General features: G+C 38.6%; 1 protein-coding gene across 1 annotated transcript in view; it reads left to right on the forward strand.

Annotated features, from left to right (window-relative positions):
* The window catches only part of LOC123312000 (cyclic nucleotide-gated channel rod photoreceptor subunit alpha), a 66,452-nt gene that overhangs the window by 32,364 nt on the left and 20,613 nt on the right, over positions 1 to 13,475 (forward strand). Inside the window, exons 4-6 of the mRNA XM_044896167.1 lie at positions 2,484 to 2,847; positions 2,944 to 3,125; positions 6,972 to 7,613. Of these exons, the coding sequence (XP_044752102.1) occupies positions 2,484 to 2,847; positions 2,944 to 3,125; positions 6,972 to 7,613 (1,188 nt within the window). The remainder of the gene's footprint in view (positions 1 to 2,483; positions 2,848 to 2,943; positions 3,126 to 6,971; positions 7,614 to 13,475) is intronic.

A 13,475-nucleotide genomic window follows, 5' to 3' on the forward strand; every position in this document is an offset into this window, starting at 1 on the left:
ACATTTTGATGACATTATTTTGTAATTTGTTTTGATTGTGTGGTTCACAAAGCACTGCGTTCACTTACCCCGTGAGGGTGCGCACACTTACCCGCAATACGGGGCAGTGAACGCACTCCGACTTCCTCTTCTAAATTCTTTTTTGCGGAAAGAAAACGTTTTTGTTTGTTTGCTTTTTGATGTTTTTTCATAGATTAGAAAATTCTCTATCTCATGAATATGTTTTAATTTTCCTAGCTTCAACATTTGAAACAGGGTATGGCTTGAAAGGCAAAAGTGCACAGAGTTGCCCCGAATGACTCTAAGTCAAATTTCAGTTGAATATCTTGTAGAGTGTAGATACTAAGAGAAAAAAACCGATCCCATGTTTGTGGGACTTTTTTTCTTGAAATTACTTGAGGAATCTTCCCTTTTCGTTTTTACTTCAACCTTTATTTTCCATAAATCAATTTTCAGAGTAAAAGACTGAATTGAACATCGGTCAGTTTCAACCGGAGCCCAGCGTCGACGTTTAACCTATCGATAACCCACCCCTAGTTCGCGCGGAATCAATTTTCCCCGTTCCCGGACGTCGGCCGACCCCTCCGAACCCCCGAAGTCGGATAATCTGTTTCCGAATAATGGCGCGGAAAATCATAAACAAACCGAAAGTTTTTCCATAACTTGCGTTCGTGCCGATAGAGTCGCTACGCTTCGAAGACGATGGGTTTGTTCGGTATGCTGTAGGGATCGTGTCGCCCAGGAAAAATTCACCTCCGGGGTGATAACCGAAGTTCCATTCGAATGAATTAAACTTTCCGCCGCTCGTATTATCTGTCGCGCGAATGGCATATCTGGCTGTGAATTGATTTAAATGGGGTCTAACAAATGTTAGATACAAGTAGCTGTGTTACTTCTCTGACTTTTGTCTATTTTTATAGCAGAATGCTCACGTTTGTTCACTTTTGAATTTTTTTTATCGACAAGAAAATGTGTGATTTAAGCCCTGTGGCTTTCACACTCCAGAGGATCTTATCCCAGATATCTCAGCCTCGAGGTCACTGTGTCTCGAAATCTTTTTAATATGCCTGTTTCCCAATTTTACAAAAAATCTTCTATTTGTCAAGTACTACTGCAGAATAATCAGCAATTTGTTTATTGTTGCTTTTTGAAGATGGGTCAAGGACTCCGAATTACTAATGATAGCTTTCCTTATCACTTCCAGCACGTACTGAATCAACTGATAGTCTTTTATTAACGCTTGGGATAAAATATTTCGTGTCTTTCTCTTCATTTTTCTTGTGTGCCCAAATACCTTGTCATTTGGAATCAATTTTTTTATATGTATATAACGTCCAGTTTCATAATCGAATCTAACTTCACTTTAAGCTCAAAGCTTCCTTTACTGTCATTTTTAGTAGGGTTAAAGGAAGCTTTAAAAGTGAAGCGACTTTAGGTTTGATTATGAAAGCCCGTTTAAGATGTGAAAAAAGTTTTAAGAGCTAGTATCAAGTGAAATTGCTGAAGATAATATGCTTTGTCTAATACATTTGAAGGACTCTTTGTATTTATTTCATTGGATGGTACCCTACCCTACCCAGTGTTTGTTTTCCGGTGCATTGATTGTCCTGTCACTTCCTTTACTTCTTCTATCTATCACGATAGTAATCCTTCTCCCAGTCCCTTCAATATCGAAGATCCTTTTATTTGTTGAGCTGGTCGTCCGTAGGAAATCATTTTGTCTTTTATCTGGAGCATTATTGAGTTTTTTTGCGTATAGGATACATTGAATTCAGATTAATCCCGTAAAATGAGGGATTTATCGAAGATGTCACCCCCAATTGCAACTTTTCAGCAGCCCCCAATTCTTTGTCTTTTTTTTGTCCAGAGAGACTTGTCTTCAACGCTGAAATCACCATCCTTGAATCGTCTAACGCATTGTTACTATAAACTTCCAAGTGCATTCGATATATTTCAGCTGTACTTGTCTTCCAATTAAAGTTGAAAACTTAAACCTCCCACAAATGGTGTTTAGTTAACATATAATCAGTAAAAATCAAGGTTTTGGTAGAAATTTGAGAGCGATATGAAATGATACCTTTCTGAAGAGTTGCTCTTTTAGAATCGGTATCACATTTAGATCTACGATGATTTTTCTGAAAGATACGTGTGTCGGAAGTTAAAAATTTGTCAAGACCGAACGGTTGCATCGAGGAAAATGAAATGTCGGGATTTATTACTAGAGGAGTTGCTCTTTTAGAATGTGTATTACATTAAGCCCTACAAGAACTTCTCTTTGAGATACGGGTGTCCAGAATCGACCTTCGAAAGGTCAGTTTGAAAGGTATAACTGTTTTGGTGCCTGTTACCATTGCTTGGACATCACAAGTTAGATTGTGTAGCAACGATCTTTAGAGGCACAAGGATTTAAATTACTTTACCATAATCGTGTACCGATAGATACAAGTGTTCAAATCTACTAGTACTATATCTATATCTTCCAGACCTTGTCGGCTGTAAGCTAGGAATGTCAAAGACCCCAAACCGCCCCCCGGACAGCTACCACCACAGTTATCAGCACCATCCGCCAACGCATTACTTCTCGTCCTCTCACGACAGCATCTCGGCACCGTACGTGAACAGGGCTGCCAACGTCGGATCGGCTGCTAGCGAACTAGACCTATCCAGAAAATCGAGGAGGAAAGATTTGAGAAACAGGTTAAAACTGCCTTCTAGCGTAGCGTTAGCGTCGTCGGGGGAAGCTCCGCTACTGGGCGCCTGGCGAACAGCCCCTGGCTCGACTGCTGGCACCAATCCACCCTCATCGAACCACCTGAACTCGACCAGTAGCTGTAACGGCACAGAAAGGTGAGCTGAGTCGATTTTTTGAACGGTGTTACTACATGTCGGGCATCGGGCAGATTGCTATAATTTTACGAATTACAGAACCAGTTTCTCTTTCAGTCGATACGGATTGAGGAGGGTGGACTCCTACAACTCCCGCTTGAGGAAGGGATCATCGAATTGGTCGTTCGTTTTTGACCCAGCTGGAAGACTTTGCTACTACTGGTCTATGGTAGTGTCGTTCGCCTTCCTGTACAATTTTTGGGTCATCATTTACCGTTTTGCCTTTCGGGAAATCGACAGTAAGTAGATACAGATTTTATCCATTTTAAACATGCCTTATTTTGTTACTTTGTTCACTCACATTACGATCGAAAGTCGTCGATTGTAATTGCAACGCAGCGGCTCATTATAAATGTAAGGAACTATTCTCCATTCACTTATATTGTAGCATTGGGTTGGCCATGGAAATTTGACACATTTTACTCCGTATAGTACGAAAATGTGGGGTTATGACGCTTGTCAAAACATTTTTGGGTTTTAAATCAACACTATGTTGCCCTTCCTACGTAAAAGTTTCTGTTATTACGTATTTTATCACAATGTCGAAGCTTTTCGGAAAATATGTGACGAACATAATTGAAGTTTATTCAAACTGATTGAAGGTATACCAAATCCAGTTATTTGCATGGAAAATACAAGAGATCAGTATAATATCATGATATCTTCTTTGGCTAAAGTTTGAATACGTTACATCAGTTGTAGATTTCAAAAATATTAACCCGAAGATAAAATGCATATTTTGCAGTGGTTGGGAATGATTATCTCTCGAAGGAATTAACAGATAATTACAAAAATGTTAAATTCTTCAACAAAAATCATCTTGCATCAATATAAGAAAAAGGGATTAAAGGAAGTTTCAAGTCAAGATAAACTTCACTTTTGAACAAAAATTTCGCATGATAAACAATTAACAGTTCAACTGGCGCGTATTTGTGGCTGTTCATCTGAATATAATTCAGATGAATTATATCATCATTGATATAATAATAATAATTAGGTATTTATTGGTACCTTAAGACATTTACAATGTATGGGACAAGTCAAATAAAATAGAAGAATCAATTTTCGAGAACTTATTCTACGATGACATTCATCGAAAATCCTGTAGTAAACTTTTCGCATTGATTCACTCAAACATAAAATTCTCAAATGCCACCACTTTTTTGGGTCTCCCAATAGAAGGAAATTCTTTGTCATCCTCTTCATTCACAATCTTTCTGACTGTGGAAATATTCAGCTGAAATATAAGTCGTTTAGATTCAGATGAAACATTATATAAATTCTCTATTCTCTTTCATTGAATATGTTCGCTACCGTCTGATGTATTGTGGATTTCAGAATATCAGGATATAACTATTTGAATAAACGTACCTGAATTCTAAATGGCACTTTCTGAAACCCTGTCTGTTTTTTCAATCACTTTCGGCATTTTCGTAATAAAAATTGATATTAGTTGTGGCAACGGCGTTGTGGCATTGACGACATTTCATGAGTGCCAACCTTACTCTGTTCTAGTTACAAAAACTTCAGATAATTATTTCATGGCCAACCGACTGCTAAAATAAATGTGAATGCAATATACCTTAAGTACACCCCGTCGCTTGTGGAATATTCGACCTATTTGGAAACTTGCGAATCAACCAAAACCGTATGAGGAGGATCTCTGGGAAACGAGCAGGCACACTTGTACTTAAATCAAATAAAACGACATCTGTCAACTTCAGCGAAAACCGCCATTTTCCGGATATACTCAAATCGACAGTAAAATCCGAAGTGCGCGACTTCCACAGATTGGATAACCCGATTGTTTCCAAATTGTCGATGCATAATCAACCGGATAATTCGTCAAATTGCAGTCTTCGAACTCCGAACAAAATTTCAATTTTCCTTGCGATATCCCGTTAGATGCTTATTGCCAAGATAGCAATGCGGCATCTCGATATCGTCGAAGACGAAGATTGTTTAATTAGCCCGGTAATTGGTAGATAACCTGTGGAGGGAGACGAATGAGTTGTCACTGAAACGATTGAAATTAATCAGTTTAGCGTAACAACGGTTTGAATTGGCGCCTGGAGGCTGGAGGTAAATCGCCCATCAACTTGATGCATGAATTTAGACCATTCGAATTATTCTGCATAATAGCTCTGACTAGAAGTTGATGAAGGTGGAATGATTTTAAGCGGAGAAGATTGATGGTATTGGCTTAGGCTTGGAACTTTCTGATTTGCCTGTAGGAGCGGTACACAACTGAACAATTGGATGGTTGTTATTTCTGGAGAACAATCATACGAATAAAAGAGGAAAATCAATAAACAGAATACACTGCGCAAAAAAATTAACGCACATTATGGGAATCTCAAATTTATTCTACAACTGAAGGTGTTCTCAATGATAATTATTTTTATCAGAATTATACATGCATATGTTATCCACTTTTCTTCAATACAAATGTTTTTTCCCAGCAGGAATAAAAAAAGATGATATTATCAGATTTTGAATGTATTGGCTCCATTCTAAAATCAGTTGTTCTCGATCAATTCTAGTGATCAATAGTTTTCTTTCGTTTGATTTTCCACACTCGATCGCTATGCAACGCGAAACACGCAATTTGACCCAAGAGGAATGTGCCCAAGCGGTAGTTTTGCGAGAAGAAGGGTGGACATACAAAAGAATTGCAGAAAGGTTTGGAGTTTTCCATACAAGTGTGTCTAGAATATTGCAGCGATTCAGGGAGACAGGTATGAATGTTCGAAGACCAGGACAGGGTAGACCACGGGTAACAACTGCCATTCAAGAACGTTACTTGAGAGTTTCTTCGTTGAGACAACGGTTTGCAACCGCTCGCCTCCTTCAAAGTCAGCTTGAGCAAACTCATGAGGTGCAAATTAGCACACAGACAATAAGAAATCGCCTCAGAGAATATGATTTAAGGCCTCGTGTCGCGGCAAGAGGCCCAGCTCTTACCCCAGCCCATCGAAGGGCGCGTTTGATTTTGCGAGAGAGCATATCCATTGGGAAGAGGCCGATTGGAAAAGAGTTTTCTTCACAGATGAGTCTAGATTCTGCCTCTACCATTGTGATCGACGTTCCCTTGTGTACAGACGTCCACATGAAAGATATGCTCAGTGCAATTTCCTGAATACTACTGGTTTCGGGGGAGGATCGATTATGGTATGGGGTGGATTATCTTTGACTGCTCGCACAGACCTAGTGGTCGTTGATAATGGAGCTATGAATGCTGATAAGTATATGAGGAACATTCTTAAAGAGCATGTAGTTCCATTTGCCCCATACATTGGTGAAAATTTCATTTTTATGGACGATAATGCCAGACCCCATCGTGCGCGCATCGTTCAGGAGTACCTTGGAGTCCAGATCTCAATCCGATTGAGCAGGTTTGGGACAACCTCAATAGAAGGCTGAGAAGTTCAGAAAATCATCCAGCTACTCTTAATGACTTAGGAGTCCAACTCAGAGAAATCTCGGAAGGATTAGATCAAAACATTTTAAGATCACTCATTTTGAGTATGAACCGTCATTGCCGAGCTGTAATTAACGCAAGGGGTGGAGATACCAAGTATTAAATAACTTATCAGCATTTCAGTATTTTGAAAATTTTTCATTTCTCTTCTTCACATAAGATTCGTTGAAATCCTGAATTTTTCTTCCATTTAATGTGTCTTGTTTCGTTCAAAACCTTCCCGAGAGAACATAAAAAATAAGTTATAAAGTCAACGTAGAGTTAACTTTCATTAAAATTGAGATTTTCAGAATGTGCGTTAATTTTTTTGCGCAGTGTATAATGGCTTGGTATTCAATGCAGTGTTTCCTTTTTAACATAGTAGCTTTTACTTTTAGACGCAGAATATCGACCTTCAACAAAGACACACAGCTCTGTCATGTATCAAATTCGACTCTCACCGAGATCATCTCAAGGACTGTGAGACTATTCCAAAAAAAGAAAGTTTTATATTTCTCGACATGCTTTCAGTGAGCATCGAACTCAGGACACCCTGCACATTAAATTTTTCAATTCGATCTTCTTCAATCCGCACATAGAATGACTCGAATCAAAAAAATTCCAGAGCACACCATCCTCGTCTGGTTCTGTCTGGACTACCTGGCGGACTTCCTCTATCTCATGGACATCCTGTTCCACTTCCGCACCGGGTACCTGGAGGACGGGGTGCTTCAAACGGACGCGGTGAAGCTGCGCAACCACTACGTGAACTCGACCACCTTCTACATCGACTGCCTATGTCTCCTACCCCTGGACTTCCTGTATCTGTCCGTCGGTTTCAACTCGGTCTTGCGCATGTTCCGACTGGTGAAAATCTATCGGTTTTGGGCTTTCATGGACCGGACAGAACGTCACACGAACTACCCCAACCTCTTCCGTTCCTCCAGCCTGATCCACTACCTCCTAGTTATATTCCATTGGAACGGGTGCCTGTTCCATCTTATCATTAAAAATGACGGCTTCGGCTCTAAAAATTGGGTGTACAGTGACGCGGACAGTACTGATCACGTGAAAGCGTACCTGCAGAGTTATTATTGGTGCACGCTGGCTTTGACCACGATCGGCGACCTGCCGAGGCCTAGGAACAAAGTCGAGTACATGTTCGTGATAGCGCAGCTTCTTTTCGGACTGCTTCTGTTCGCCACTGTGCTGGGTCACGTGGCTAATATTGTCACGTCCGTTTCGGCGGCCAGGAAGGAATTTCAAGGTGAGTCTATGTGGTTTTTCAATAAATCAATCATCAGCCGATAGATTAATTTATTTTCAATATCATGTGGTTACAAAATGGCGAAAGCAACGGTTTCTATCAGTGTAGCTTTGTTGGCGATTCAACAATAATATTCGTTCTATGTTTTTGCTTTCTTCACGGTATCAGAGGACAAAAAAGCCTTAGTACAATGTAAATTCATTTTTCTATTTGGTAGTAGTAGAGGCCTCTTCGATATCAGTAAATACTAAAGAACCTTGGCACGGCAAGGGCCTTTGAAAATGAAGGACCGAAAAAATGAAAATGAAAATATGCAAAATGCAAGAGCAGAAAAGCGAATGCTGGAGTACCGACTTCTGCCTACCTGCGGCTTCACAGTACGGCTGAATTCTTCGTCTAGGCACTCACTCGCGAAATAGTCACTTTAGCTGAGGTTCGAATTCGTGGATTATTCGAAGAAAATTAATATTATACGGGAAAATTGGTCTGTAGTTCATCGGACGAGAGCCATATGAATACTGGCTTAACGACATCCGTGCAATCCTCCAGCATATGTTACGCGAAAAAATTAGATTTACATATATTGGATGGAATCTTAAAACAGCGAGCAAGCGATTCGGAAATTACGGAAAACATTAATTAGTTGCAGTAACAAACCTCGTGGTTGCAAACTGGCGAATGCGCTTTAAAATTTGGTCCCTCCCTTAGCTTATCACCTATATACGAGGATATATTGAAAAATTCTTAGTCTACTATAGAACTAAACAAAATTTCAATGTGAAAATATTTTATTACTCAACAAATTCTCCTCTAATTGGATACATTTATTACAGCGAACCTGCAACGTCTCTAGACCTTTCAAAACAAATGTTTCTTCTTGCTCTGCAAACCAGACCTCCACAGCTTTTATTACCTCTTCGTTGGAAGAAAATTTACGACCTTTTAAACTTTTTTTCAGTTGAGGAAAGAGATGATAGTCGGATGGAGCTAAGTCTGGTAAAAAATGGGGGTGTTCTAGTAATTCAAACCCTAAATCACGAATTTTTTTCATGGCAACATGAGATTTGTGTGCAGGGGCGTTGTCCTGCAAAAACAAAACACCTTTAGCCTTCCGCGTCTTTCCTCTTTAATTTTTTCCTGTAGAGGTCTCAGTGATGTTGAATAGTAATCTCCGGTTATTGTTCTACCCTTATCCAAAAAATCAATCATGATTACTCCATGGCAATCCCAAGAAACTGAAGCAAGAACTCTTCCAGCAGATTTTTGGACACGAAACTTCTTAGGTCTCGGAGAACCAGAGTGTCGCCATTCCATCGATTGTTGCTTTGTTTCTGTATCGTAAAAATGTACTCAAGTCTCATCCATAGTAATAATTCGGTTTAAGAAGTCTACATCGTTTTCAAATCGAGCACAGATCGAACGCGATGCTTCTACCCTTGCACGCTTTTGGTCAACATTCAAACATCTGGGTATCCATTTTGCAGCAATTTTTCTCATGCCCAAATTGACTTGAACTATATAATGAACGCGTTCGTATGAAACATTCAGATATCCGTTTTAGCCCAATTCGACGGTCTGATAAAATCATGTCATGAACTGCATCGATATTTTCAGAGACTGACACAGAAACTGGCCTTTCCGATCGGTCATCATCTTCAATGGAAAATTTACCACTTTTGAAGCTTGCAGTCTAATTTTTCACGGTCGCATACGTAGGACATTGATCACCAAGGGTATTAAGCATATCTTCGTAAATCTGCTTACCTCTTAAACCTTTCAAATACAGGTTCTTGATGATGGCTCGATACTCCAATTTTTCGATTTTCACAATTTCGGTGGACATCTTCTTTCTTTTAATTTACTGCGTAACTCTGGTTTACTTTTTTGACCTCAAACTTCACACTGACACTTCTAATGAGTTATTGTTCGTTGTCATGGTAACGCAATATGGAACTGGCCTAGACTAACTAGATATCAAAACATCTTCGTAATCAAATGGTTCGTTAGATTTTTATGTGAATTCTTCCGTGCGGAGAAAAAGGAGAGTATGTCGTTCTTCAGAAGACTACGCATATCGAACGGAAAAGTTTCTGCAGAATTTCTCATTAGCATTACTCGGAAAGTTGGTCCAAGTGCAAACATTCACGAGGGTCAAAGTTTGCGGGGAAACAATTTTCTCGGGGCCACCAGCGAATTTATTCATTCTTAATGAATTAAACTGGACCTCCCATAAACTTCACAATAATATCCGTCCCAGTTCTGCCGAGAAGTCGAGTTTGAAATTTCGGCGAACGCGAACCGTTGGTGGTTCTACGCAGGACCTCCCAGGACCGAAGGACTTGTTGATTCGCTCTCAAACCGGAACTCATTGAATAATTAATGATACCACAAGTCCGTATCCGCATGGGGCAAAATTAAATACCTCAGTTGAGAAAACTGATGGCACAGCCTCGGTCATCTTGCGAAACTTGGGTGCGCGATGTTTTGCCGGCTTCCCATCCCTCGTTGTAGGGAAGTTAATTACGAACTAGAGAATTAATACTCTCAAAATTTTTTTTGTGTGAGTCATTAAGAACGTTGTTTGTCAGTCTGGGATAATGACGACAAGATGGTTTACTCGCTGAGGCAGGACAGCTAAATGTCGCATAATATTTATCCTTAGTAAATGAAAGGTTCGAATTTTAGCCAGTCTACAATTTGAGATGCTGCAAATGTATCTTATATATTCTATCAGTAAAACTATGACATAACGAATTATTATAGCCTGATAGATAAAAAATACCTAAGGAATTCTCTTGAAAGTTAAAATGTAGGTACAGACACAGAATTGATCCATCGATCCTGGAAAATCACAAATAGGACAGGAAAAATTCATTCGAAATATGGCATGATGACGAATATGAAATGATGAAATTGTTCTACTTTACAATAACTGAATGCCTAATCTCCCTTCTATTCAATGCAATAACGTGACACATTTTCCACATCTTGAATTCCACTGAAGATTATTGGATTAGAATAATAGGTAGTTTTGAAATTTTGAGGTGAAATATAATCTGAAATACGCAAAGATTGGTACTTATAGGAAAGAAATTGAGTGGAGATCTTATTGTGTGAAAAACCGATTCGAACATCCGTTTCATTTTAAAATCCATAAATTTCGTATAAAAATGCATCACTGGAATTCAAACTATCGAAAACATGCGAAATAACACACAATGTTTCAGTTATTAACTTAAATAACCAGCAGCTAATGCGTTCTGTTTTTGTCGAACAATTATAATTTAATTTTTGTCAATACGCCATATTTCGGATGAATTTCATCCCTTGTGTTTGGGATTTTCGAGGATCAATGTTTCTGTTCTTCTACTGTTGATACAGTAGAAGTTCTTCTACAGTTAATAGAGTCATTCGGGGTAACTGAGCGCAGTGGGTAAGTGTGCGCAGTGCGTATATTTAGACTATGCAATGTATGAAAGAGGGGTTCATTTGGGTGAAGCAAGGGCGCAGAATCGCCATATTAGTTTTTCATAGGAGTGCGCCGTGCCACGTTTCTTTAACTTTTTATTTGCAATCAATCATATTCACTAGTTTTCTTGTTAATTTTTAGCATCTCTGCACATTCTGCCAGGTCCAAGTTCCGAGTCCCTCAGTGTTAAACAATATTTTATTCGATCATGGGCATATTAATCTGAATATATAATAAAAAATTTTAGGTTCTCTTAGCTGCTTAACTCTATAAGAACGTCAATTCAAATTTTGGCTTACTGGGGAAAGTGTGCGCCGGTAAGTGTGCGCATAGATTCGTTATATGGGCATTAGTTCAGTGAGGAATAAATTATGACATTGTTGATTTTCTTGGTTAAGACTCGATCAATATTGTCCTATTTGTTCAGAAAAATATGAAGAGCCACCAACAGGGGAATGTATCAAGTGTTGTGTTCACCAAGAATGGGGTATTTTCCTAAAACTCAAAAAAAGAATTAAAAATTATTTTTGGAAACCATTTTCCATTGGTAAGTCACCACATATAAGGTTCCACTCAAAATTCAGTAGGAAAAAAAATATAGCCTTTGAAAAAAAATTTGTGAGAGCTTGTGACGTAGAATGCCTTTACTAGAGTCTAGTAATTTTTGTGAATTCGACAACATCGGAACTGATCAAGAGGATATTATATAGAACTTGGAACATAAATGCATTTATGTATTTATGTTCCAAGATACAGAATTATATCTTCCTGAAACCGATGACAGTTTCTGACATTGTTTTAAACGTTCTTGTCAGATTGTTATAACTTGTGGAAATGGAGTCGAATTTTTCAAAAGCAAGCAGTGAAAATTTACCACCTGTAAACTTTTTCATATTGATGACTTTAGGAACCTATAAAATATATCAGCAATGCCTTCTTTCATCAACAATAACAGCCCAAGGAAGATCGAATATTAACTGACAATAAACAACCATAGACTCAATAATATTTTATCATTGATGAGAGTCATTGATGGCAATACACAACCATAGACGCAATAATATATGGAGATCAGAAAATTTGATGAGAAACATTGATGAGTGTTCCAACGATGCCGGATTGTAAAAGTGACGTAGAATGTTTCTGGGAGAATGCCTCCACGATGTGAATTTCCGTAATTAAAAACAGGCAAAATACAACTGTTAAAATAGAAAAAAAATACTTTTCCATATATTTGAGATATGAGGATTTCGTTGATATATATTTTGAAATTTAGGAAAATACCCCATTGTGGCACGAACAATAATGCACTGCTTGTAAAAAGGCGCTTCTGTATTGACAATAAACAGCATTTCTCTATAATTGTAACATTTTGATGACATTATTTTGTAATTTGTTTTGATTGTGTGGTTCACTAAGCACTGCGTTCACTTACCCCGTGAGGGTGCCCAATACGGGGCATGTGAACGCACTCCGACTTTCTCTATTAAATTCTTTTTTGCGGAAAGAAAACGTTTTTGTTTGTTTGCTTTTTGATGTTTTTTATAGATTAGAAAATTCTCTATCTTATGAATATGTTTTAATTTTCCTAGCTTCAACATTTGAAACAGGGTATGGCTTGAAAGGCAAAAGTGCGCACAGTTGCCCCGAATGACTCTACAGTAGAAGAACAGATGTGCAACTTACATAATTTTCAGTGTATAATTGAAGGTTTTTTTAACAGGCTACTCTATTCCGAAGTTTTCTTCATGATTTATGAAGCATTGTCACCAAAAGTTCCACAAGCATTCGATGCATTTTGTGTACAATTAATGAAGAAAACTAAAACCTCTAGTAAATGTTGTTGAGTTAACACATAATGCAACATATTCAACACAGTTAAAAACAAGGTTTCTGCGTGAACTTTTAAGCGATATGAACTGAATATTAAGGACTGAAGTCTAAACTTTCTGAAATCACCAAAATGAACTACCACTATGGGACAAATCTTAACCCAAATAGAAACAATATATTTTTTCAAGCCTTTGGATTAATCGATTTGTGTTTGGAGTGGCTATACGATTCCAAAACAGTGCCTATCTGTGAACAATTCCTAATGAAACACGCTGGAAGTAAAACCATCCGAGAGGACATTTCAAAGGGAATTTTATGTCCCAACAAAAAATTCCCAGCACTCCAGCACGAATTTCGAAATCCCGCAACTCCCCAGCTACACCGTTCGCATCTCCGAATCGAAAGAAAGCCTCGCGTAAGTAGAAGAAATAGCAACCGACCCGTCAACAAAAACGTGATAACCTGTTGTAAGACATATCAATTTCCTCCGAGCTCTTCGCTTTTTACGGGCACTCCTAGGCGACCGCGTGAGGGGGCGGCGTGGTTGAAAGGTTTGCAGT

Source organism: Coccinella septempunctata, chromosome 4 (genome assembly GCF_907165205.1).
Source record: "Coccinella septempunctata chromosome 4, icCocSept1.1, whole genome shotgun sequence".
Classification (NCBI taxonomy): Eukaryota; Metazoa; Arthropoda; class Insecta; order Coleoptera; family Coccinellidae; genus Coccinella; species Coccinella septempunctata.